This window comes from Atractosteus spatula, chromosome 3 (assembly GCF_055471065.1).
Source record: "Atractosteus spatula isolate fAtrSpa1 chromosome 3, fAtrSpa1.hap1, whole genome shotgun sequence".
In the NCBI taxonomy this organism is placed as follows: Eukaryota; Metazoa; Chordata; class Actinopteri; order Semionotiformes; family Lepisosteidae; genus Atractosteus; species Atractosteus spatula.
Genome location: NC_142708.1, coordinates 75,256,464 through 75,282,521, shown reverse-complemented (window position 1 = coordinate 75,282,521; position 26,058 = coordinate 75,256,464). Strand labels below are relative to the sequence as shown.

Below are 26,058 nucleotides of genomic sequence, written 5' to 3'. Positions count from 1 at the left end.
CAGGTCTCACCAGTTCCTGGCCCACTGCTCCCTGCTAAACGGCTACATATATGGGCAACAGATAAATTATCATTTCTTTTTAATCACCTTCTACATACAATATTATTGTAGCATAATTATTTCAGACAATTGCCAGGTAAATCTGTTGCAATTGACCTTATTAACAAGCAGTTAATTTATTACCTTGATGGTTCGTTATGGCCATGCACAACATTTTAATGCAGATTTAGTCGCAGGCGTTTTTAAAGACATGCAGCGCATGAGGAATACTCCCAAGTACCTGTTCAGGCAATCAAACAGGAGAAGCGCACCGGGCAGAGCAGAGCAGTGGCTCTGTGGCTCAGGATCTGCGTCTGTGGCTGGAAGGTTGCTGGTTCAAGTCCCGTGGCCAGCAGAGGAATCCTACTCCGTTGGGCCCCTGAGCAAGGCCCTTAACCCCAGCTGCTCCAGGGGTGCTGTACAATGGCTGACCCTGCACTCTGACCCCAAGCTTCTCTCTCCCCGTCTGTGTGTCTCATGGAGAGCAAGCTGGGGTAAAAGACAAATTCCTAACACAAGAAATTGAATATGGCCAATAAAGTGATCTTATCAAAACGCAAAAGCAATCGCAGTGTTGCTGATCTGGGCTCCGTCTCTCTGGAAATCCGTCATTATAAACCTGGCACGGAGTTCTCTGGGATCTCTGCAGGGATCTGTGCCGGGAGCGTGCAGCCCACTCGGTGACGTACCGCCCGGGACGGTGCTGGAAACTCGCCTCACGCCGCTGACCCCGTGACCCCGCCCCCTTCAGACACCAGACTAACCGTCCCGCAGGCGGGGGCGATCTTGTCACACAGCGTGTGGCTCTCAGTTCATCTTGGGGGGGTCTGCAAAGCAGAACGGGGAACCAGTAGTAACAGCAGCACAAGGGAAAAGAGTGGCTGGCAGGTCCACAGTACAAATAACCACCTAAGCTGTAATTAAACTCTAAGAAGATTCTGGATGTGCGCAGCAGCAGCTCGGAGATCCTCTTCCACTCTCCTTTGAAAGTTCCGCATCTGCAAACAATATCCCAGTGGAACGTATCGGTAAAAAAAAATAATTACTCCGTTTCTGAAAATGTCTTTGAAATTTCAGACTTCTTCAAAAACAAGAGTAGTTGTCTTTTTTTCCCCGATAGATTTCTGGAAATGTCAAATCTGTTGAAAAGACCGGCGGTGATGAAAGAGGCCTTGTATCAGCTGCACCTTGGAGGTGCAGTGTCTTATAAAATTTAAAATAGGTCAGTCGCAGCCAACAGTAATCCAAAAACTCTGCAGACTCGTAGGGGTTAGATATATTGAGATTTCTACGTGATAAAATGTTTTCACAAACCTAACGTACTAAGAATCAAATTTGAAGTATAAGAATCCATCAAGTTATTGTTTTAATTTCTCTTCTTGAAAGCAAACGTTTTAAATCTTGATTTACGAGGTCAATGGCTATTAACGTAGAATCACACCTCGCTCCAGCGAATTGGCCTTGTAAGAAGATTAATAGGCTCAGTGACGTCACTCTACGTCTTTGGGGCGTGTGCCCTCACAGAGCATGGCCGCTTTGGCGCTTCTCGCGAAGGTCAGCAATTCCTACTTTTTGATTGGGCGCAACCTTTCGAGACACGCCTTCAAAGGCGGGTCCTTCACTGTTCAATTTCCTATTGGGGCGTGCCCTTGTCAATCAAATCCCCCCCCGTCCAATCACCACAATTTGTCCTTTACACTCGCGTCATTGCGACCGGTTGTGCTCCATTCAAGATGTCGGCGGGGTATGTATACAACGTGTGTGTCCGGACAAGCCGGGGCCTCTTGCGCCTGGGACCCGGGATCAGGGCCGGTCCAGGAGCTGCGGTACCTGCCGGGATCCGGGCGATGCACTCTGACCGGCCGGCCGGCAGAGAGGACAGCGGTACCGGTGGGCTGGCTCAGGCCATCCTGCAGGACCGACTCCAGCAGCAGCAGCAGCAGCAGCTGAAGAGCCAGGTCTGTGCACAGCCGCGCTTCTGTCTGTCTGGTTTCCACCTGCCGGAGGGAAAGACACGGTATATTGCGCGAGTATAGGCGAAATGTACACTTTTGTCAAGTCCATGGGAAGACGTATCTCTACATGTCGGCCTGCGATGGTGGTAAGGGGGTTCGCTGCTTTTGAATTGAGTCAGCTGCCTGTCAGTGTCGGCGCTGCCGCTGCCCCGCAGGTCAGATGTTCCCCAAGAATTTTGTTAATTATAATGATGATGATGATAATAGTGACGCGACGCTTTGGAACTGAGCTGCTACAGCGAGGCCGTCGTGGGCGACGTAACCTTGTCCCGGGAAAGACGTCTTTTACTTTGAAAGAGCTGCTCTTTTAAATGACTGTTGCCGTGTGTTTAGGTATATTACAAAATATATTTAAATATCGGTTTGAAACCGGACTGGGTTTTTAAGTCTTGCAGAGAAGGCAAGTCTGTTGTTTTTTTTACTCCAAACGGGTGTGTCTCGATCATAGAGAGTAAACGTGCTGATGGTAAACTAACGCGAATCGACTGTTAGTGGGACAGGGGGTCACGTCTAGTTTCCGGCGTCAGTGTAGTGGGTGAAGCCTGAGTTTATTGCTCTGATTGTGGTTTCCTGGTGTGACTGGTGACTGGTGAGGTCGGGTAGGTGGACTGCCAGTAACCTTCCCGGCTCGATCTCCCCTTCCCAGCTCACTGGCGTCACTGTAGACTTTCGTAATGAAACGCATGTCACGCTGTAGACGCATGTGCAACAATCCCCAAGTGGCTGATGCTCACAAACTTCCTTACTGGTTAAAACATAAAGAACAGTTACAAGCAGGAAGAGGCCTTTTGGCCCTTAAGCCTGGGCACCGGCTTTGGCAACGTGACTGGGTACTTAGTTCAGGTGGGCAGCTGCGCCAGCAGGCGTAGGCTGCAAAGGAACAAGTAATAGGTTTATTCCATGCTGAAAAAAAGAAGAAAGGGAACACAACGTTTCGGCCGTGGAGCCTTCTTCAGGTGACTGGGTACTTGTTCCAGACCCCTGCTACCCTTTGTGTAAAGAAGTGCGTCCAGCTCTCAGCTGCGAGGGCGGTTTGCTGTCTTGTCGCGCTGGTGAGGGCATGGCTGCGGCTGGGCGTGAGATATCAGGGCAGAGTGTTTCTGAGCCCGCTGGGTTGGGAGCACCGGTACGAGGCTCTGACTCCCCTGTGTGTGTGTTTCAGGGGAAGCCGGCCGGCGACGCGGAGGGGCCGGGCCAGCAGGGGCAGCAGGACCGGGGCGATGAGAGGAAGCAGAAGGAGAACACGGCCTACGCCAAGAAGATCGTGCTGAGGCTGGCCGGCGTGCTGGCGCTGGGCGGCTCCGTCGGCGTGGTGTACCTCTTCGGTGAGTGGACCGCTCAGGGCGGCGCCGTCTGCCCACCCAGAGCCCTGCCGGGCAGGACCGCCTGGGTCCACTGTGCCGTCTGTCCACGCAGAGCCCTGCCGGGCAGGACCGCCTGGGTCCAGTGTGCCGTCTGCCCACCCAGAGCCCTGCCGGGCAGGACCGCCTGGGTCCAGTGTGTCGTCTGCCCACCCAGAGCCCTGCCGGGCAGCAGCTTGGATCTTTTTGGATTCCTGTCCGCTGGTATTGATAAGCCAGGACTTGGGCCTGGAGTCCCCGCCTGGAGCAGCACTAGTCCTGAGGGCCAGAGAGTGACTGGCAGGGGGCGGCTGAGGGGACCCACACTGGCCCCTGAGAGCTCCAGTTTAGTGGGATTCATGGGTCACTCCTTAAATCAGGGGACCCCAAACTCTGGTGCAAGGGAAAGTTTTATTTTAACCTCTGGAGCAGGTGATTGGTTTCATAAAGTGGTTTAGTTACCATCTGAAACGAAAATGCAGAGAGCCTGTAGCTCCTTGGGCTTCACACCTAAATCGAACCCGTTCCTTGACTGAGCTGGTGCCGACTCCCTTGTGGTCCGAGTCTTGACAACCTGCTGATCTAAGAGTGGTCTGTAAGGCCTGGATCGGAATGGGACGACCCCGGGGCTAGAGGTGGTCTTTTTCTTATCTGTCAGTGTCCTGCCCCAGAGCAGCGAGAGGAGCTCTTTATTCCCAGGGATCCATCTGGGGCAGCTGGTGATCTTTCCAGACGTTGATTCTGTAAATAATCAGCTCAAGAAGATCTGCTCCCTCCGGTTCCTGATGGAATAAACTTTCTTTTTCTCTTTCTCCTGCAGGCAGCAGTTCTATGGATGAACAAGGGAACAAGGTACAGTCTGTTTCCTCTACAGGGCTGGAATGGGTAATATTCAGCTTCTAGCAGCACAGAGAAGCAGGTCACTACAGGCTGGGAGGAATAAGAGTTTTCTTCAGTACTGGCACTCTGTCTTCAAGGGGATCTGCAAGGCTGTTTTTACACCTTGGTGTTATAGTGATAAGTGCATTTCAAACCACAATGAAACTACCAAGTACACAGAAACGTACAACCTCCTATTTCAATCACAAAAGAGACAAAATTTCAACATATCTGCAGCTCCATATTAATTAATTAATTAATTGCTTACACTTATATAGCGCTTTTCTGGACACTCCACTCAAAGTGCTTTACAGGTAATGGGGATCCCCTCCACCACCACCAATGTGCAGCCCCACCTGGATGATGCGACAGCAGCCATAGTGCGCCAGAACGCTCCCCACACACCAGCTCCCAGTAGGGAGGAGAGCAGAGTGATGAAGCCAATTTAGAGAGGGGGATTATTAGGAGGCCATGATTGGTAAGGGCCAGTGGGAAATTTGGCCAGGACACTGAGGTTACACCCCTGCTCTTTTCGAGAAATGCCCTGGGGTTTTTAATGACCACAGAGAGTCAGGACCTCGGTTTTACGTCTCATCCGAAGGAAAGATGATACCATCTGTGATTCAGAATGAGGCAAGAAAACGTCCGATGATGCAAAAGCAGGCGTATTGCACTGTGAACATGCTTCAGACCAAGTGAGTTTTGCTACTATAGTAATAGTAAAAATTCTGATGAATCCGACACTTACAAGGCAACACATTTTTTAGGTGCTTTTAAGTTTTGCTAAAATGGTGGCGAGGCGCTTTGCAACAACATGGCAACCATACAGTCCTTTCATAAAGCTCATGTTTTTACACTTCATTCAGAATTTGTAAACTGTTGCGATACTGTAAATGAATTTATTTTGTTGCTGAGATTTAATAACCGGTCTGAGAAATTGGGACTGCAGTTCCCCTTTAAATCAGTAATTCAGTAATTTGCTAGAAGATCTTCCCAACTTTAAGCAAAGGCGAATGCAAGTTCAGGGCTGTAGACTAACAAGTGTGCTTTTCTGCACTTACTAAACTGGGTGTTTTATTTCAAATGTAGACTGCCAATAAGCAGGGGTGATCGGTGAAGCCTTTGTCAGGGACCAAATTGAGTTTGTCAGTTTCTTGGCGACCGTATGATAACCATATGGGTAAACTTTCTGTTACCTAAAACAGACATCACCTGCTCCGAGATGTGCATGTGGATTTCTGTAAAAGTTATTGTTCGTTCTCATTTCGCACAGCTGTACTAATATGAATCCGTGCCATACATTTGTGCAAATACTGGTCACATTTAATGTGATGTAAAAGAAATGTTATGTTCCACATTTCCGAGTAGCATGACTCCTGAGCAGGTTGTTCTAGAAAATCAGATGTAGTGTGTGGCCTTTCACTGCTGAATTCCTGATATGCAAGCTCAGTGCTTCTCGGTCCTGGTCCTGGAGTCTTCCTGTCTGCTGCTTCTGTGGGGAACTGGGGGTATTTCCTGCCAGTCAGTCTTGTCTGGTAATGTGATCCAGGCTGCATTGTGAGTGAGGAGTGGGAGCTCACTTCAAAGGGCACACTTCTGCTTCAGGTGTGAACCTGGAGTGTGCTGGGAGCTCACTTCAAAGAGCACACTTCTGCTGCAGGTGTGAACCTGGAGTGTGCTGGGAGCTCACTTCAAAGAGCACACTTCTGCTTCAGGTGTGAACCTGGAGTGTGCTGGTAGCTCACTTCAAAGAGCACACTTCTGCTTCAGGTGTGAACCTGGAGTGTGCTGGGAGCTCACTTCAAAGAGCACACTTCTGCTGCAGGTGTGAACCTGGAGTGTGCTGGGAGCTCACTTCAAAGAGCACACTTCTGCTGCAGGAGTGTGCTGAGAGCTCACTTCAAAGAGTGCACCTTCTGGCCCAGGTGTGAACCTGGAGTGTGCTGAGAGCTCACTTCAAAGAGCACACTTCTGGCCCCGGTGCAAGTGTGGGTGTGGTGTGGAGAGTGCTGGTGTGTTGAGGAGGAGGTGAGGGGTTGCTCACGTGAGCTCAGGGGTGTGCAGACGCTCGGTCATGGCTCGGGAGATGGGGTGTGCCGTCATTCACTGTGAGAGAGTTTGCAGTTTTGGTGTTGAAACACTTGAGGTGAACATTAGGTGCAGGATAGTGTACTTCGTGTAGCTCTGTGCATCCTGCGGTGTGAAAGTGTCCAGCCCAGAGACTGGACCGTGCTCTAGTGTTGTTGAGGCCTGGGTTCTGTGACAGTCCCGTTCTCTGGAACGATCGGGACACACTGCCCCCCCGCACCTGGATGACAGCCCTGTGCCCGGAGGTGTGCCGGTTTCCCGTGGGAACTGGAGTGGCCTCAGCCTCCCTGTCTGCGGCTTGGCGCGAGGCTGTAAAGTGGGCTGGCAGGTTCCTGGACACCCCCTTCACATAGAGGTGTCAATGTCTGTGATGCTGCTGCTAAATACCTGTTGGCACTCGGATCTGAGAGCTCAGCCCCCCTCCCTGCGGCAGGCTGGGGAGAGCCCTGGGGCTGCAGCGGAGAAGCTCTCGGCCTGTCTTCTGCCCGATTCTCTGAAAAACATCCCATTATCCCGGCTTGTTTTAAAAAGAAGTTCTTCCGTGAATTACATGAACTATCTTGAGTCACTTTCAAGTATGGCCATGCATTCCCAATTTTTTTAAACTTTTTATTTGATGATGAAAGGATTTACAGGTAGAACGTATAAAGCACGGCTAAACGCACTTAAGGTAATCTACTGCGTTCGTCTTTCATTTTACAATTATATTTTGTGTTTTATGTGATTATTTACATTACGTTAGTGTAAACAGGAGGTTATGAGTGGAAATAGTCAGCAAAAACGTAACCAGCTATCAACACAAAACAATGACTTCATCTTCTTCACGGAGCAGAAGCAGGTCTCAATGGGGCTGCAAACCCAATCCAGGTTTGCCAGTATTTGCTCAGCCTCTCGCCTGTAACCCAAGAGTGATGGTGATCTTTTCCATTATGTAAAATTCCTTTACAGAACTGATCCACTGTTGAGATGCTGGGGTTCATTTACTTGTGGTTTTCTTACTGTCTGCTTAAATGAATCTTCCTTTTACTTTCTGAGATTATTTTGAAGGCAGGATGTGAAGTGAAGCCTACAAGAATCGGTTTGATGGACCATTTGGCCCTTTTCTGGCTTCTAAGTAAATCTTGGACAGGATTAGAGTGTTGCCTTTTTAGAGAATTGTTTGTCTGGCTACTAGATCACTACAAAATAAAGACTTATTCAGTTTAATCCAATACACCTCTGTTTCAGCTCTGAAAGCGTTTCGACTTCAGGTTACTCGTTTTCCACAACGCGGTGTAATGTTGCAGGTGACCACCGGAGGGTGCAGTTGGGTCAGTGTTCTTGTTGAGGTGAAGGAGGCTCAGGGGGAAACGGGCGGCAGTCAACAGTAAGAAGTGTGTTGGCGATATTAGGTGCAGTAAAGGTAAAGGGAGAAGCCAAAACTTTCATATCAAAAACTAAAGATACTTATGGTGACAGATACTGACTTGCTGCGTTTTTTATTGCTCAAATTGCACAGTTTGGGCATTGCAATGTGTTTTATTTTCTATGGAAGAACTACAGCTGAAATAAGTTTTCACCTTATTTGCGCAATATTACTAATTAGCCCTTTGAGCTTCTAATTGACAGCTTTGATTCTGTGGGTGCGTGCGTTGCCTTTGGGAACTGCAGGCAAGGCCTCTGAGACACCAAGAGGTCCGCCTGGCAGACAGCTGCGCTGCTCAGTAGTAAACACGAGAGGGCGTCTTGTTGACGTCTAAAATCTCAATTGGGAACAAGTAAAGGTTTATTCCATGCTGGAAAGACAAGAAAAAAGAACAACGTTTTGGCTGTGGAGCCTTCTTTTGGTCGTTTCTTTTCTCTGGAATAAATCTTTACTTCTTCCTTTGCAGCCTAAGCATATGCAGATACCTAGTTGAACTAAATCCAAATTACACTAGTCTTTTTTTTTAAAGTTTTGTATAAATCCTTTTCTACCACATTGACTGTACCGTGATGGCGATTTGAACAGTGTCCATGCATAGTGCACATTTGCACATTTTATTCAGCTTGTAATTGTGAATATTGCAGTCGTTTACAGCCCATCAGTGCTAATTTCCTTGTCCTGCTGCCTAGTCAGGGGAGCCAGTTCAGTCTCTTTGGGGCACAAACCCCGTGAGGTTAGAGAATGATTGAATCGGCTAGTAGATAAGTAAAAAAAAAAAGGAGATATTTGGTTTAATCCATTACACCTGTGTTTCAGCTTACGGGCTTTTTAAATGGGATCGGACCCCAGCATGAGGAGAAGCAGCTGTAGGATCAGTGGAGCCGACAGTCAGTAGTGGTGTTGCTGAGAGCGCACTGGGGTCCCTCGCAATGCTGGTGTTTGCCCTGCTGTAGGGAGGGGGGTAATTCGGCACGCAGTCTTTCCCCCTGTGGGAAAACAGAACTGGGGAGGATGTCAATGTGGTCGGGGGTCCCAGAGCGGGCAGGGTGGGTGAACGGGCCCCCCTCTCCCCAGTTCCCACGCTGTACAGCTTGTGGCTGTTTGGGAACCCCTCCTCACCACCACCAGCTCGAGGGGGGCTCAGGCCTGCTGGCAGATGTATCTGAATTATTCATCTGTTTGGCAGATTAATTTAATGTGTAATTGAGCGGATCGGACTCGCTCACCCTCTCTCTCTCCTCTCTGTTTCAGATTCCAGATGAGTTCGACGGTGGTAAGTGAGACTGATTGTTTTTTCTGTTTTCTCTTCTTCCGGGGGTTGGTATTCCTGATCATATCGGAGTAAGAGGAGTGATGCCTGTGAGGACAGCAACACAAAACCAGGGGACATGGATTTAAAACCAACAAGGCCCTTCTTTACACAAAGTGTTGTGGGAGCATGGAACAAGCCGTCCAACCTTGTTGTCAAAGCCGATGCTCAGGCATCTTTTAATCTGCTTGAGCTCCTCAGATCATTCAGCTGCTAGCAAAGTATAGATTTATACGGGCTGAGTGACCTCCTGTCTGTGATGTTTCTGATGTTTATGCACTGGATGTGTTATACTGAACGCGTCTCTGGAAAAGCGAATTTCCGAACATCCTGGTTTCATAGCTGCCTGCAGGGGGGCCGTTGATCGTGGTGAATGAGCTGTGTGTGTGTGTGTGTGTAGCTCTGCCGATGTGAGGTTCCCATAAGGCCATGCAGCACTCCCTGCCCCCGGCTGGCTCTCTGTTACCCTCCTGCCCCCCCCCCCCGCCTTCTGGCCTGCCTCTCTGCCAGGAGTGGCGCCTTGGCGTGGCCATGATGAATGGCACACGCCCCGTGATCAGCGCCTCTCCGTGCTGCGGCGATGCGCCCCGCGCCAGGAGGGCACAGACCAGCCACTGTGCAGCCACATGCCACCCAGCCTGGGCTGCTCCTGCGGAGCCCAGGGCTCATCCATCATGTGCCCAGCAGGGCCAGCAGACAGGAAGGCCTGGCATGCTGGCACCACATGCCCGGGACTTTGTTTTCCAGGGCAGGAAAGCAGCTGTGCTTGGCGCACTGGGATTGCTTTTTGCCTTTGTCTGCTGTTTCTAACCCCGCTGGACTCGATGTTGGGTCTTTGTTAAACCCGGGAAAGCTGGTGATTTGAGCGCAGTGCATTTCTCCCTGTTTCTGGCAAGAAATCCTTTTCCTAGTGCTGGCGGTTCGCAGAGCAGGGCCCAGACACTGAGTAACCAAGCAGCGTGCTCAGTAAGTATGGAAGATAGGGCGCTGCTTCATCGGTGACTTTCTGCTGTAATTTCACCACAGTACCCTCGCCCAGCTGCTGAGAGTTCTCCCGCTGTCCACTAGGCTGGCCAGATGAACTGCGGCCCAGGCCAGGGCTGTTTGGCGTTGTTGGTGTACGGAGGACTGCAGGAGGCGCTGTGTTCTCTGTACTCCTCCGGCTCAGCTGAAGGCTGGGAAGGAGGAAGACGCTGTCATTGCTCGACTGGGGCAGTCGGAAGCCTTTTCCTAAGAGAGCGCAGATCAATAGGGATAATTAATCATTCCTTGCTTTTGCGTAACGATTTTCATCGCAAAGCAGCTGACATGCAGGCGGGGACCCCCATCAGGGCCCTTCTGAGGTGCTGCCCCACCTGGGAGACGCACCGCAGCCCCAGATCGGGGGGAGGAGGGAAGATGCTGCACCAGGTGGGTGAGGAGGAACTCTGGGGGCTCCTGGTGGACTCGGGGGGGGTTAACACCCCTAATCTTCTTAACAGCCAGGGGATCCTTCATGAACAGTCAGGACCTCAGTTTATCATCGCATCTGAAAAGCAGCACCCCCTACAGCGCGCGGGTTCGGAAATTCTGTCCGAGAGGGAGGACAGCTGTCCTGAGTGAAGACTGCCCAGCCCTGGTCAGCTGTCCCCCTGATGCTGCCCAGTGGCTGTTGTGGGGTGAAGCTCATCTCCGTTGTGTTCACTGCCCCGTTGATTCCTCCCTGCGAGCTGCTCCTGCCCTCTGCTCCGCGGTCCGGGGAGGACGAGGAAGTTCGGTGGGGACGCATTTTGGCGTCACTCAGCGCTCTGAAGCCCGTGTCGCCGTTATGCCTCAACCCCCCACCCGACGTCTTATTCCTCCCTTCTAACTTTGAGACAGTGAGGTGGGAACCTCGTTGTGTCTCCCACTCAGTAGGAAACCATTTCCTAATCGTGTTGATTGGCACGAGGGTGCTTCTGTGCGGAGCCAGGCAGGCACATGAGCAGAGGGTAGGTGCAGAAGAACAGTCGCTTGTAGATGTGTGACCCCTCCGTCAAACCCGGCAGCGATGGCGGTTCCCAGTACCGGCACTGGGAATCCTCCAGGGCAGCAGGTGTGCTCACGGGAGCTGTCCCTTCGCGTGGTGTTAACGGAGTGAGGAAACCGGGCATCGCGGATGTTCTTCCGCTGGGAAAGAGCCCGGCTTGGGCCTCTCCCGCTGCGCCGTGGAATGCGGACACCCTTGGCGACGCTCTCCGGGCGGGAGCTGAGGAGGAGGGAACGAGGCTGAGACGAGCAGGCCTGTTAGATGGGACAGAGCTGTGTGCTGCTACAGAGCTATTTTAATTTTGTGGTGGGGGGGGGGGGGGAGAGGGGGAGAAGAGACAGCTGTACCTTTTTATTAGCTGTAATTTGAAATGAGAGTGAGCAGCGGTTGTCTTTAAACGCAGAACAATTGGGCAGTGGGGCAGCAATCGCACAGCCAGTCACGCTCGGCTCTCTCTGGTGTCCCAGCAGGCTGACTGCCTCAGGGCGCAGAGCTGCACTGCCCGACTACAAAGCACCAACCCTGTTTAATACTGTAATGAGAGGTAATGATGACCTTAGGGGCCGGGGTAAAACGCCTGATCCCCATGGGAGGAGGAGGGAGGTGGGGGGGGAGCCCTAGCAGGCTTTCCAGCTGCCTATCCTTACGGTCCCTAAGCTGACAGATTGGTGCCACTTGCAAGTGTGTGAGAGAGAGAACAATATTTATCGGAACCCGGTCCCTTGGGGAGCGGAGATCAGTGCGCAAACGGGGAGGGGTCAGGAAAGAGAGGACTGACGTTCCCACGCCGAGCGATGGCATTCCGGATGACCGAAGCCCAGCGCCGGGCAGGTGCAGCGCAGGCACGGGCCTGACGCAACAGGGATGCCGAGATTGTGCAGGTGTCCCAGGGCGGTCGGGCCTGGTGGTGTTTCCTCGGCCGGTGCCTGCCTGCCTTCTGATGGCAGAGAGCGGGCAGGATTGAGGGCGTGGGCGTCCCGGTGCTCTGGGCCGTGATTGGAGCAGCCTGTGTCCGTGTGCAGTTAGTGTGGTAACCCTGCCGTTATCTCCCAAAGGGGAAAACGAGGGAAAATGGGGAGAAAATTCCCAGTTTTGCCCCGGGTCTCCTCTGGTGTTCCTGCTGTCGCAGTACTGCACTGGGCTCGGCTCTCCACTGGCTGCCAGGACCTCCTGGGCCCGGTACTGACCCGGACAGTAAGAACAGGTGTCTGACAGGGCTCTGCTGACTGACAGCGCTACTTTCCCTTGTGCGTACCCCACTGGGAAAGCAGCGCCTGGGCGAAACCAGTTGTCAGTGGCGGTGACGACAAGTAGCAGAAAGATCTGAATCTGCTGCACAGAGGTGCTCTCGTTCACGAACCCGACGAGCAAGCTGGCCGATGGCAGACGTGTGCAGTAGGCTGGTGAGATTTAATTCCTCTGCTCCGGGCTGAGGACTTCCTCCTTGTCCTGCATGGACACCCCCTGCGCCCAGAGGGTGATTCCTCGTGATTCCTGCGGTCCTGTTTTCCAGTGTGGGGATCAGGGATCAGACCAGGCCGGCTGCTGTCGGGGGGGGAGGGGCAGGTCATCGCTCTGCGGAGAAGAAGAGTGACAGACCTGGAAAGCTAGAGGTGGGGTTTGGAGAAAAGAGTGGCGATTGACTAATAATGGCATTTGACAAACACAGCAAGCATATGTCACCCCCTCGCGCGATGAAAAGGCCCCATTGTGTGGGCTGGGGCCCAGCCACTCGCCCCCAGCAGGCCCTGTTCAAACACGGCCCCTCCGGAGTGTGGCGGCCGCCTCTGCGGCTCGGCCCGCGCGGAGCCCCGCTCTGTGGGCTGTGCTCTTTTTGTTTCCCTAAAACAAAGGGGAACAATGAGACGTCCCCCCGCTGGCCCTCCTCAAGTGCCGTCCTTTGTGTCGGAGAGAACTTGGCCGAATTTCTCTTCTTAACGCTTGCTTTTCGGCTCCTGGTGAGGTTCAGGGGGGGAAGCTTAGTGAGGTTTATCTGAACGTCCAGAGGATTTAGTTAAAATGACTAGGGAACGTTAACGGTTTGTAAAGGTTGGGAACAAGAGGAAACCCATCGAGCTCGTATGGCTGCTCGGCTCAGGAGCTGTTTAATCTCATCCTGCTGTTTCTCGAAAGACACCAGGGTATGGGCTTTGATTACAGGGCTCAGGTAGCTGGTTCACTACCTCCACAACCCTCGGTGTATCGGACTGGCTCCGGCTTCCAGTGGTAAATGGACCTCCTCCTTGTGTCCTCCGGTTTGTGTTTCACTCTTGATTCTGAAGGCCACGGCCTGGACTTGGTCAATGTCTTTGAGGAGGTTGAGGACTCACAGGAGTTCTCCACACAGTCTTCTCGAGTGTGATAAGACTCTCTCCTTCCACCTGTCAGTCTGGCACATTCTCTCAAGCCTGGGAATGCAGGGATATTCTTCTGGGAACCGGTCCCAGAGCACGTGCTCTTCTTAGTGCATCGTGCAATTTTAACACATCGCTTGATTTACATTCTACACTCTTAACCACCCATCCTTCCACAGAAAGTGTGAAAACAGCCGTGATGCTGCGGGGGGGGGAGTGTGACTTGAGTAGATCAGTGAAGCAGAGAGGGGAAGAGGAGGAAAGTGCAACAAGGCTCCACAAACTGAAAGCATTTTCTGCTGGAGTCAGACTGTCCCACTTCAGGCCCCATGGGATGCTCTGGGCTGATGCGGAGTGTTTGGGCTGGCTCCCTTGTGTGCCTAGCATTTTGCATTTTAAACCTCCGCTGGGAGTCTGGGGTTCATGTTACCATAACAGGGCTGTGTGCCCCCTAGATTCTGCTGCTCCCAGGCCTGAACCCCCGAACCCTTCTCCTAGAAGGGGTTCCTCTGGAAGGTGTCAGAGAGAAACCACAGCTCCTGCTCGGGTCCGGACACCCCCCTCCATATTACCATAACAATCACCAGCGAAGCATGCCTCAAACTGCCCCCCCCCCACGCCGATGCACACGCTTCCCGCTTGATAAAGTGGCTCTAGCAGAAGTGTCAATAGCAGCAGCCGCCCGAAATGCTAATGCTTAAATCTCAGAGGGGCGGTATTTAACAGCGCGGTCACAGTCACACGCTCCCTACAAAATCTGGAGCCCCCCCCCCCCCCCCCAAGTCCTCCCATTGAATGAAATGGATTAAAACTAATCAAAGCCTCGCATACCAGCTCGAGTTTCTGCAGCCTCCCCAGGGACTTAACCAGCGAGCATTGTTGCTCAGGCCGGGTGCTGAGGGCTGAGCTCAACTGGTTAAATGGTTAAATTTCTCGAGCTGGGGCAGTGAGGCATCTTGAAATATGTTGGGGTTTTTTTTGGTAAAAAAGAGCCTTCAGCCAGCACATCTGCAAAGCCTGAGACCGAGACTTGCTTCCCAGCCCTGGACAACTGTCTTCTGATTTCTGCTGCAGCCGAGTTCTTACTCACAGGGTGGCTGATCTCTGGGGCAGACTCAGAAATTTCCTTTCATCTCTTGAAAAGATAATGGGATTTAATTTGCGTCCACTCTGTACCAATTTGGAAGTTTTTGAGCTGCCCTCATTCAGGTGTGCGGCAGGTGTGGAGTCCGAAAGGGGGAAGCGCTCGCTGTGGGTCATTCCCACCTGCTTCCGTGTTTCCTCACTGATCAGGAGCTCAGTGCTGTCCAGCCAGCCAGTCGCGACCTACAGGTTGAGGAGAAGGCTGCATTGGAGGCTGTCTTGAATTCTGGGCCTTTTTCACACTTGTGACAGACTGAAGCAAGACAAGTTTAAAGTTAAAGGAAGCAGATCAGTGAAGTCATCCTTTGGAGCTCCGCTGGCATGAAAAGCAGCAGAGGCGCTGTCCGTTCCTCTGGGACCCGGGTAGGGAACTGCCGAATCTGAGTTTGCTCCAGCTGAAGGGGAAAAAAGAGGCTGATTCACTTCAGAGCCTAGAGCTGAGCGTGCCTGCACATATTCTTCCCTTCCTATCTCATTCCTCTCCAAGCTGTCCTCGCACCTCACTGCGGTCAGAACCGCGGCTGGAAAAGGTCAGGCCTTGTCCAGGGAATGTCCGTGGAGAAGACCCGAGAGGGCCCCAGTAGACCAGTGTGGTTCTCGACCACAGAACCAGGGGGATGGGAGGGGACGTTGCGGGCTGTCCAGACTGGAGCCGGTCTGCAGACTGCGAGGCTGAGCCCAGACCGGCCTGAGCTAAACAGCTGGTTCACCTTCTTGTGTCTTTCACTCGTTTTTTTTCCTCTTACAGACCCTCCTGTGATCCAGCAGGTGCGGAGAACCTACAAGTATTTCAAAGACTACAGACAGGTGAGTGGGCAGGACGGGTCCGAGCAGAAGCCTGTATTGGCTTGCGTGTGGGCTCGGGTCCGATCTGAGCTATGACCCACCCGCCGGGTTCTGGACCCAGTGTCCTGTTCGCCGAAACTCTTGCATTGATCCAAATGCAGCACTGTGCCTGGCATTGCAGACAGGTGGGCTGGGCAAAGTCTTATCAAATCCAGCCCAATTCATCCCTTGTCACCACTAGTCACATCTCACATGCTAGAAGTGCCTGTTCTCAGTCACAACCATGCAACATGGGCCCTTCATCTTTGATGAAATGGCAGGGGTTCATACAGAGAGCCCGCTCCGCTCGCTGTCAGCGTGAACTCTGTCCGCGTCAGCTCAGCATGAGGCGCTCAAGACGGGTGCATTTCGAACAGTTGTGAAAATCGCAGGAAATGACAGCCCTGTGCACGAAAGTTCGCAGAGACAAAACACGAAACACAGGATGTGGAAAAACCAGACTCGAGGCACAAGAAGTAGTGATGTTTCACGTTCTGCGGGGCAGCACGCACGCGGCCTCTGCGCTCGCTGTGTCCGTGAGCAGTGCTGGAAGAAGTAATGGGCCCGATTATTGCGTGCTGCCTGCCCACCTCAACGCAGTGCCCGGCTGATCAGCCTGCTGTCCTTGACTTGTTCCAGATGATCATCGAGCCCACGAGCCCCAAGCTGCTGCCAGACCCCCTGAAGGAGCCCTACTACCAGCCCCCCTACACCCTGGTGCTGGAGCTGACCGACGTCCTGCTGCACCCTGAGTGGTCGGTGGGTGTGGGGTCTGTTGTGGGACGGCTTGCTCCCTTCTCCCTTCTGTCCCTGCTTCGCTCTGTCTTGGTGTCTCCGCTGTCTCTCTCTCTCTCTTTCTCCCTCCCCCTGTCTGTGGCGTCCCTGTCCTGTCCTGGCAGTGCAAAGCGCAGGTGTGCGGTAGTGCAGGTGAGGCCCTGTTGTCGGGGGGGGGCCAGCAGAATGGTCATTTGTTTTTTTTTTCTCCTCCCAGTACCTGGCCCTAACCCCCCCCCCGTAGTCCCACCTCCTGCCTTGCCTCTCCCACTCCAGCTCGGGCAAGCCAGCCATCTGGACATGGCTGACCACCTGTCTCACCTGCCACCTCACCTGTCCAGCTGTGTGACCCTCCCCCACACAGCTGCTGCTGTAACCAGAAACCAGCTGGACCTCAGCAGCTCAGACACGGCTCAGAGAGACAGGCAGGGGGCTCAAGCAGGCTCCTTATCTATAAGTATACTTTTCTATAAGTACTGTTGCCTTTAAAATCTTTTTTACTTTAATGTTTTAGCGTTTGCAGCCCCTGTCTCGGCTGACCTGTGCTCCCCGCGCAGCGAGCTGTGGGGGGGACAGTAGCGTGGTTGGTGTCGCTCAGCCGGGTCAGCAGCCCTGACTCTGCCCTCTCCACCCTTCTGCCCCGCAGCTGGTAACGGGCTGGCGCTTCAAGAAGAGGCCCGGGATCGATTTCCTGTTCCAGCAGCTGGCGCCGCTCTACGAGATCGTCATCTTCACCTCCGAGACGGGCATGGTGAGAGAGTATCGCCCGTCGGGTGAAACCAAGAGGGTCGAGTCTCGACAGGAGCAGCAGTAGAGTCGTAGTAATCAACTTGTGTTCTAAAGGGAGGGATGCTCCTGAAACGTGCTTTTTAAAATGGCAGCTGGCATAGACCTGCAGTGACCTGGGGCTCATGTTAGGAGAAGAAGAGACTCTTGCCCTCACTGCGTGTATCTATATATAGCACATATGTGCAGATTCAGTCTTGGTGAACTTGCATGGAAATGGTGTTGGCACCGGTAGTGTGAAGAATCACATTAATACTCCTGCTGCTGTGGTGCTCGGCCATCACTGAAACCCCAGAAGGGATCTTCTGCGAGCCGCAGTGTGAGGGTCCAGTCCCTTGTCCGGCTCAGATAGCGTTTGGGCGCGGGGCGCGGGGTGTAATCGGAGCGCCCCGTCATCACAGACCTGTTACTGCAGGGCTCGGCGTGCAGCAGACACGCCAGCAAACACGGAGGAAGATCTGGTTCTGTCGGGTCGAGCCGTTTTGTTCCCCCTGTGCCGTTTGGGCCCACGGCCAGGGACCAGTTGGCAGCTGGCAGGGCGGTCCATCACGGCGGCCCGCTGAGGCCCGCGGCTTCTCGCTAACGTTCCTCTGCGCCGTTGTCCACCCCCGCAGACGGCCTTCCCCCTGATCGACAGCATCGACCCCCAGGGCTTCGTCATGTACCGGCTCTTCAGGGACGCCACGCGCTACGTGGAGGGGCACCACGTCAAGGTACCGTTTCCGTGGCTCCGCGTCGACTGTCCTGTCCGGCCCCGGGCCGCGTGGTGCCGCTCGGATGGGCCGAATCCTGCAAGTTGCCCGGGTCTCGGGTCTGGCCTGTTGACCGCAGCCCAGTCCCCAGAACCTCAAGCACGGGCATGCTGGGATACCTCTCTGAGGGGATGCGGGCATGTTCGCAGCAGGGTTCCCCGCTCGCGTGAGGGCAGCTTCACCCTGCCCGAAGGCGCGAGAGCCCCCTGCTGGCAGGGGAGAAGAATGCGTGGGGCAGAGCTCCGAGTGACTCTTCTCTGTCTGTCCTGTTTTCCTTATATTTATTATCCGCCTTGTCCAAAATCCAACCTCGGCAGCTATTTTCGAGATCCGGCTCCACGTAGTTTGGGCAGTGATTTGAACGGTGAGGGTGTAGTGGGAATGGTGGAGTGGGAGTCTCTGTGGGAGACTGGGAGCTCCGCACGGCTGCCGGACCTGGAGGTGAAAGAAAGTCTTTTATCCAGGGAGGAGCCGGATCGGGACCGAGCAGCTTGTGTGGCTTTGGGAACCTGGGGGAGAGCGATCAGGAAGAGTCTCGGTCAGATGTGAAAGTGTGGCGCTGGTTTTGTGTGTGACTTCTCAGCCCTCCTGCTACCGCTTGTCCCCCAGACTGCAAAAAGGGAGAGGAAAGGGCTGAATAAACTGCTGTCCTCTTCAAATTTGTGTCTTTAAATGAAAATTTGAATTTAATGTGATGGGAAGTAAGAGGGCAGGCTGTTTCGGGGCAGGGAGGCGGCTTCTGTGTGTCTAGAACAAGCTGACAACCGAACCCTGCCCCCCCACCCAGTCCCGAGCCTCTTCCCTCTCGCTGCTCCTGCTCCAGGGGTGTTACAGCAGCGCGCGCTGGTTTCTAGCCTCTATCTGCCTTCTGTCTTCCTTTTCCATCTCCTCTCGCCCCCCCCCTCCCTCGACCCTCACCTCCCATCTGGCCCCTGTGAGAAGCAGCAGGGGGCAGGAGAGGAGGGGGACGAGCAGGACTTTCTCTGAAAAGAAAGCCCCCCAGAGACCCGCTCCTCTGTTGGCGTTGAATTACGATGCTTTTCAAAGGCAGAGCAAGTTTCAGAAAGCGGCGCTCGCGACAGCAGCGCACTGGAGTCCAGGAACAAAACGCAGCCCAGGTTTGTTTCTCCTGGAGCGGAACCCTTCCTCCCTTCTCTGGAGACCCACCGGAGCGCTGGTCCAGAGGCGGCCGATCACATCTGAAAAGCCGCTGCAGGTTCTGGCAGATACAGTTGCTGAAACAGTAGACAGGTCCGACTTTTAGTAATTAATCTGAGAACAAAAAACTTTTCTTTTTTTTTTTCCCCCACAGCAAAGAGAAAGCTGAGGCCGAATTGAGCAACGGACATATTTTGTAATTCCCATTCCAATCGGCTTGGGTTGTTGGCTGATTTCTCTTATGTTTTTTAAGCCAATTTAATGTAGAAACAGAATATTTTTCATTGTCAAGCATAGTTTAGTTTGAACTCTTGCTTGTTCAGAACAGAACAGATCGTGTCTGAGATGTCCTGACCCCGGTGAGGGGGGTTCATACCACATTCTGCGTTTTGTAAAACCTGAAGTGAATCAGCCTGCTGTGCAGTGGGAGTCCATTCTGTTCCCCTGGTGTTTCGGGGGTCCTGTCCGCCCCTGGCGGGGTGGATGTGGGCTCCGTCAGACAGCCAGTGCTGCGCAGTGTCAGCTTGAGGGCGCTGTGAAAGTGATTAGGTTAGAGCCCCATTGCTCCAGCACATCGGCTGGCGGTTTGTTGTTAGAGAGGCAGGTCTGCGCCCCGTTTCCCGACACGTTGCAGGCTGCAGATGTAACCCGAGACCATGGAGGTGCTAAACCAGGATTTTTTTCATGCCTGGGTGACAAGGAGCCCAGTTCAGGAGGGTACGGGGTGCAGGCAGGGCTGCGCTTTGGGTTGGCAGGAGAGTTCCTGTTGATGTAAACTTCTGGGGGACCAGACTCTGCGTCGTCATGTTCCAGGGAGCTCAGCGGTCATGCCTGATCGCCCCTGCGCACTGTCACACACGCCCTGGCGATGCCCAGCAGCCGTGTCCTCAGAGCTCCCCTGGGGGGCGTTCAGCTGATCTGCAGTGTGAGGAGGGAGGCAGGTGCCCAGTCATTAATTTGCGATGGGGCAGCGCTGGCAGTCTCCCACGACCTGGGCCTGTGCTAGCTGGAGGGAGGGTCAGAGCCGGCCTGCCCTGGGGACGGAGGAGAGGGACGGCCCTGTCCATCTGCTGGGTCCGCCGTGTGAAGGCTGGAGGAGGACAGCTGGCCCCAGGGAGACCGTGCCCGTGTGCTGGGGGGAGGGGGGGAGTGTTCTGATGCTACACGCCCCTCCTGGCTTTGTGCGCTGCGTCCCCCCAGAAACGCTGTACTGGGTCCTGACCCAAAGGAGATGGTACAGAACCAGAAAAGTTGTTGGAAGTTCAGTGGTTTCTCCTGTATCCAGCCGTATGGCCCATGAACTACAGCCATGTCCTGTGCTGGTGAAATCAGAGGGACACGCCACCAGGGGGCGTGGTGATCGGTGCTGACAGAGCGTTAGGATTCGGAAATGGGGCACAAATGGCAAGGATGTGGCTGTACCTTCAGGGGTGCGATGGGCACTTTCCTCTGTGTTTAATGGGTAGGATTTAGAAACTCAAATGCAGCCATTTCCCCCCATATTGGAGAGCCCCAGTGTCCTCCACCCCAGATCTAAATGCCTTGATCGAACCAGTTATTGACTTCATTAATGAGTTCATGATTAATTGGGGTCGGGGCTGACGCCTGTGCTGTCTCCCTCTCTGGGGCCCTGCAGGACGTCTCCTGCCTGAATCGGGACACCTCGAAGGTGATCGTGGTGGACTGCAAGAGGGAGGCCTTCAGCCTGCAGCCCTTCAACGGGCTGGCCCTGCAGAAGTGGGACGGGAACTCGGAGGACCGCGCCCTCTACGACCTGGCGGCCTTCCTCAAGAGTGAGTCCGGCGACGTGCGTGTGCTCGGGCACGGCCGCGGCTCGGTTTCCGATCGCTTGCCAGGCAGTGCGAGATGCACCAGTGAGAGAGGTTCCACTCCTGTCACAGTGTGGGGCTGGAGACCATCACTTCGGCATTGCTGACCGATGATTCCGATTTGGGACCAAGGGCTGTAGTTTGCAGAAGCGGCTCAGTCGTGAGAAGAAGAGACTGGACAGCTGGTGATGATGTGAAGGTGTTGTAGCAGAGACCGTGTGAACCTCATCCTGCCTCCTGTCTCTCTCCCTGCCAGCGATCGCTCTCAGCGGGGTTGAAGACGTCCGCACAGTGCTGGAGAACTACGCCCATGAGGAGGATCCCATTGCAGCCTTCAAACGCCGACAAGCACAGCTTGCACAGGTAACCAGCACACCCCGACCCCCACCACACACACCCCTGACCCCACACAGGTAACCAGCACACCCCGACCCCCACCACACACACCCCTGACCCCACACAGGTAACCAGCACACCCCGACCCCCACCACATACACCCCTGACTCTCACAGGTAACCAGCACACCCCGACCCCCACCACATACACCCCTGACCCACACAGGTAACCAGCACACCCCGACCCCCACCACACACACCCCTGACCCCACACAGGTAACCAGCACACCCCGACCCCCACCACATACACCCCTGACTCTCACAGGTAACCAGCACACCCCTGACCCCACACAGGTAACCAGCACACCCCGACCCCCACCACATACACCCCTGACTCTCACAGGTAACCAGCACACCCCGACCCCACACAGGTAACCAGCACACCCCGACCCCCACCACATACACCCCTGACCCACACAGGTAACCAGCACACCCCGACCCCCACCACATACACCCCTGATTCTCACAGGTAACCAGCACACCCCGACCCCCACCACATACACCCCTGACCCCACACAGGTAACCAGCACACCCCTGACCCCACACAGGTAACCAGCACACCCCGACCCCCACCACATACACCCCGACCCCACACAGGTAACCAGCACACCCCGACCCTCACCACATACACCCCTGACTCTCACAGGTAACCAGCACACCCCTGACCCCACACAGGTAACCAGCACACCCCGACCCCCGCCACATACACCCCTGACTCTCACAGGTAACCAGCACACCCCGACCCCACACAGGTAACCAGCACACCCCGACCCCCACCACATACACCCCTGACCCACACAGGTAACCAGCACACCCCGACCCTCACCACATACACCCCCGACCCCACACAGGTAACCAGCACACCCCGACCCCACACAGGTAACCAGCACACCCCGACCCCCACCACATACACCCCTGACCCACACAGGTAACCAGCACACCCCGACCCCCACCACATACACCCCTGACTCTCACAGGTAACCAGCACACCCCGACCCCACACAGGTAACCAGCACACCCCGACCCCCACCACATACACCCCTGATTCTCACAGGTAACCAGCACACCCCGACCCCCACCACATACACCCCTGACCCCACACAGGTAACCAGCACACCCCGACCCCCACCACATACACCCCTGACCCACACAGGTAACCAGCACACCCCGACCCCACACAGGTAACCAGCACACCCCGACCCCCACCACATACACCCCTGACTCTCACAGGTAACCAGCACACCCCTGACCCCACACAGGTAACCAGCACACCCCGACCCCCACCACATACACCCCTGACTCTCACAGGTAACCAGCACACCCCTGACCCCACACAGGTAACCAGCACACCCCGACCCCCGCCACATACACCCCTGACTCTCACAGGTAACCAGCACACCCCTGACCCCACACAGGTAACCAGCACACCCCGACCCTCACCACATACACCCCTGACCCACACAGGTAACCAGCACACCCCGACCCCCACCACATACACCCCTGACCCCACACAGGTAACCAGCACACCCCGACCCCCACCACATACACCCCTGACTCTCACAGGTAACCAGCACACCCCGACCCCCACCACATACACCCCTGACCCACACAGGTAACCAGCACACCCCTGACCCACACAGGTAACCAGCACACCCCTGACCCCACACAGGTAACCAGCACACCCCGACCCCCACCACATACACCCCTGACTCTCACAGGTAACCAGCACACCCCGACCCCCACCACATACACCCCTGACTCTCACAGGTAACCAGCACACCCCTGACCCCACACAGGTAACCAGCACACCCCGACCCCCACCACATACACCCCTGACCCACACAGGTAACCAGCACACCCCGACCCCCACCACATACACCCCTGACCCCACACAGGTAACCAGCACACCCCTGACCCCACACAGGTAACCAGCACACCCCTGACCCCCACCACATACACCCCTGACTCTCACAGGTAACCAGCACACCCCTGACCCCACACAGGTAACCAGCACACCCCGACCCCCACCACATACACCCCTGACTCTCACAGGTAACCAGCACACCCCGACCCCCACCACATACACCCCTGACTCTCACAGGTAACCAGCACACCCCGACCCCCACCACATACACCCCTGACCCCACACAGGTAACCAGCACACCCCGACCCCCACCACATACACCCCTGACCCCACACAGGTAACCAGCACACCCCGACCCCCACCACATACACCCCTGACCCCACACAGGTAACCAGCACACCCCGACCCCCACCACATACACCCCTGACCCCACACAGGTAACCAGCACACCCCGACCCCCACCACATACACCCCTGACCCACACAGGTAACCAGCACACCCCGACCCCACACAGGTAACCAGCACACCCCGACCCCCACCACATACACCCCTGACCCACACAGGTAACCAGCACACCCCAACCCCACACAGGTAACCAGCACACCCCTGACCCCACACAGGTAACCAGCACACCCCGACCCCCACCACATACACCCCTGACTCTCACAGGTAACCAGCACACCCCGACCCCCACCACATACACCCCTGACCCCACACAGGTAACCAGCACACCCCGACCCCCACCACATACACCCCTGACCCCACACAGGTAACCAGCACACCCCGACCCCCACCACATGCACACCCCGACCCCCACCACATACACCCCTGACCCCACACAGGTAACCAGCACACCCCGACCCCCACCACATACACCCCTGACTCTCACAGGTAACCAGCACACCCCTGACCCCACACAGGTAACCAGCACACCCCGACCCTCACCACATACACCCCTGACTCTCACAGGTAACCAGCACACCCCTGACCCCACACAGGTAACCAGCACACCCCGACCCCCACCACATACACCCCTGACCCACACAGGTAACCAGCACACCCCTGACCCCACACAGGTAACCAGCACACCCCGACCCCCACCACATACACCCCTGACTCTCACAGGTAACCAGCACACCCCTGACTCCACACAGGTAACCAGCACACCCCGACCCCCACCACATACACCCCTGACTCTCACAGGTAACCAGCACACCCCTGACCCCACACAGGTAACCAGCACACCCCGACCCTCACCACATACACCCCTGACTCTCACAGGTAACCAGCACACCCCTGACCCCACACAGGTAACCAGCACACCCCGACCCCCACCGCATACACCCCTGACCCACACAGGTAACCAGCACACCCCGACCCCACACAGGTAACCAGCACACCCCGACCCCCACCACATACACCCCTGACTCTCACAGGTAACCAGCACACCCCGACCCCACACAGGTAACCAGCACACCCCGACCCCCACCACATACACCCCTGATTCTCACAGGTAACCAGCACACCCCGACCCCCACCACATACACCCCCGACCCCACACAGGTAACCAGCACACCCCGACCCCACACAGGTAACCAGCACACCCCGACCCCCACCACATACACCCCTGACCCCACACAGGTAACCAGTACACCCCTGACCCCACACAGGTAACCAGCACACCCCGACCCTCACAAACACACGGACAGTTCCTTACGCTCCAGGCTGTGCTGCTGTAGGTACGGTGCTGTGGGTCCAGACCCAGCCTGTGTGCGGCTGATGCTCTGCAGCTGTTCCTGCTGGCAGGGGTGTGACGCGCTGCGCTGTGCTGTGCTGTGCTGTGTCTTGCAGGAGGAGCAGCAGCGCCTGTCGGAGAGCTCCCAGCACAAGTCCCAGGGCCTGTCTCTGGGCTCCATCGCCGGCCGCCTCTGGCCCCGCTCCAAGCAGCAGTGAGCGCCGGTCTCCCGCCCACCGCAAGCCGTCCTCCTCACGGCGAGCCAGCTGCCCGGCAGAGGGGGCACTCGGGGTGGCAAGGTGAGGAGGGGCATGGGCACCCGATCCGGTCCCTGCACAGCGGTGATGTCACAGGAAGAGGGGAGGGGGCTCCCCGTTTCCTCTGCAGCCTCTACGGCGGACGCCCCGCCGCCAGGCCTGCCCAGGACAGCGCAAGGACAGAGCGGGGTCCGCTCCCGCCAGCCGGGACTTCCGTCAGCGCGGAGCCGAACTGTGAACGAGCGATCCTGGCCGGCTTCATCCTCCTGCCTCCGCACCCTCGGATTCGGGGATTCAGTCTGGACTTTGGACCATCGCTGCTGAATCGGGAGGAGCATTGGAGTCGGACCTGGGGGCACTATTTTTTGGGGGTCTGTCCTTGTGGCCACTTGTGCTGTGTTAACGAACCTCAGAGACTGGGCAGTGTGGAGGGGGTGGGGGGGGGGGCAGTACAATTCTGGTGACTTTGTTGTTGTGGGGGTGGGGGGGGGGGTTACTCTGAATGTAGGGGACGTGTGTATTTTCATTGGCCTGGACAGCACTGCTGCAACGGTTTCTGCAACAGCCTCAGCAGGGGAGCGTCGCTGCTCGACGCCGTGCCGAGAGCAGCTTGAAATAAACCTGCCCTGTCCGACGGACGCGCTGCTTTGTCCTGTGTGGCGACACGCCGCCCGCTCGAACCGCGCGGCGGTGGCGGCGCTCAGAAACCAGCCCCTCCGGGGTCTTTTCTCCGCGGCAGCTCTGTGTGCTGGAGCCGCGCGGCCCCTGTGTGGCCCCTCCGGGTCCCGGGGCTTGGGTCGGGCCTGGCAGGCGCTGGGGCTCCCAGCCACCCATCTGAACACCCTCCAGCTTCCAAGCACGAGGGTTCCTGGAGTGAAATCCCTTGTTCACATGATCAGCTGATGTCCCGTATCTAGGGTGACACACGGGGCTAACTGGATTGGGGTTTTCCAGGCCCGCGAGTAAAGACCTCGAGGTGCTGCGGTATACTGTCTTACCAGTGGGTGCAGCAGACCTGACCTCGCCGTACCTGTCCTGATTTGTATGGATTTAAAAAATTGTGATATATTAAACTGAAGTGCAACTGCCTTATGTTCTAAAAC

The 26,058-nt window shown here is 55.4% G+C and overlaps 1 protein-coding gene across 1 annotated transcript; it reads left to right on the top strand.

Moving 5' to 3' along the window:
• The first annotated feature begins 1,746 nt into the window (after nucleotides 1-1,746).
• timm50 (translocase of inner mitochondrial membrane 50 homolog (S. cerevisiae)) lies at nucleotides 1,747-26,058 on the top strand. The gene is made up of 11 exons (XM_088909867.1): nucleotides 1,747-1,997; nucleotides 3,217-3,379; nucleotides 4,215-4,246; nucleotides 9,018-9,039; nucleotides 15,329-15,387; nucleotides 16,045-16,164; nucleotides 16,826-16,930; nucleotides 17,580-17,678; nucleotides 20,512-20,668; nucleotides 20,961-21,067; nucleotides 24,815-26,058. The coding sequence occupies exons 1-11, from the start codon at nucleotides 1,773-1,775 to the stop codon at nucleotides 24,914-24,916; spliced, it is 1,191 nt and encodes a 396-aa protein (XP_088765993.1). The 5' UTR covers nucleotides 1,747-1,772; the 3' UTR covers nucleotides 24,917-26,058.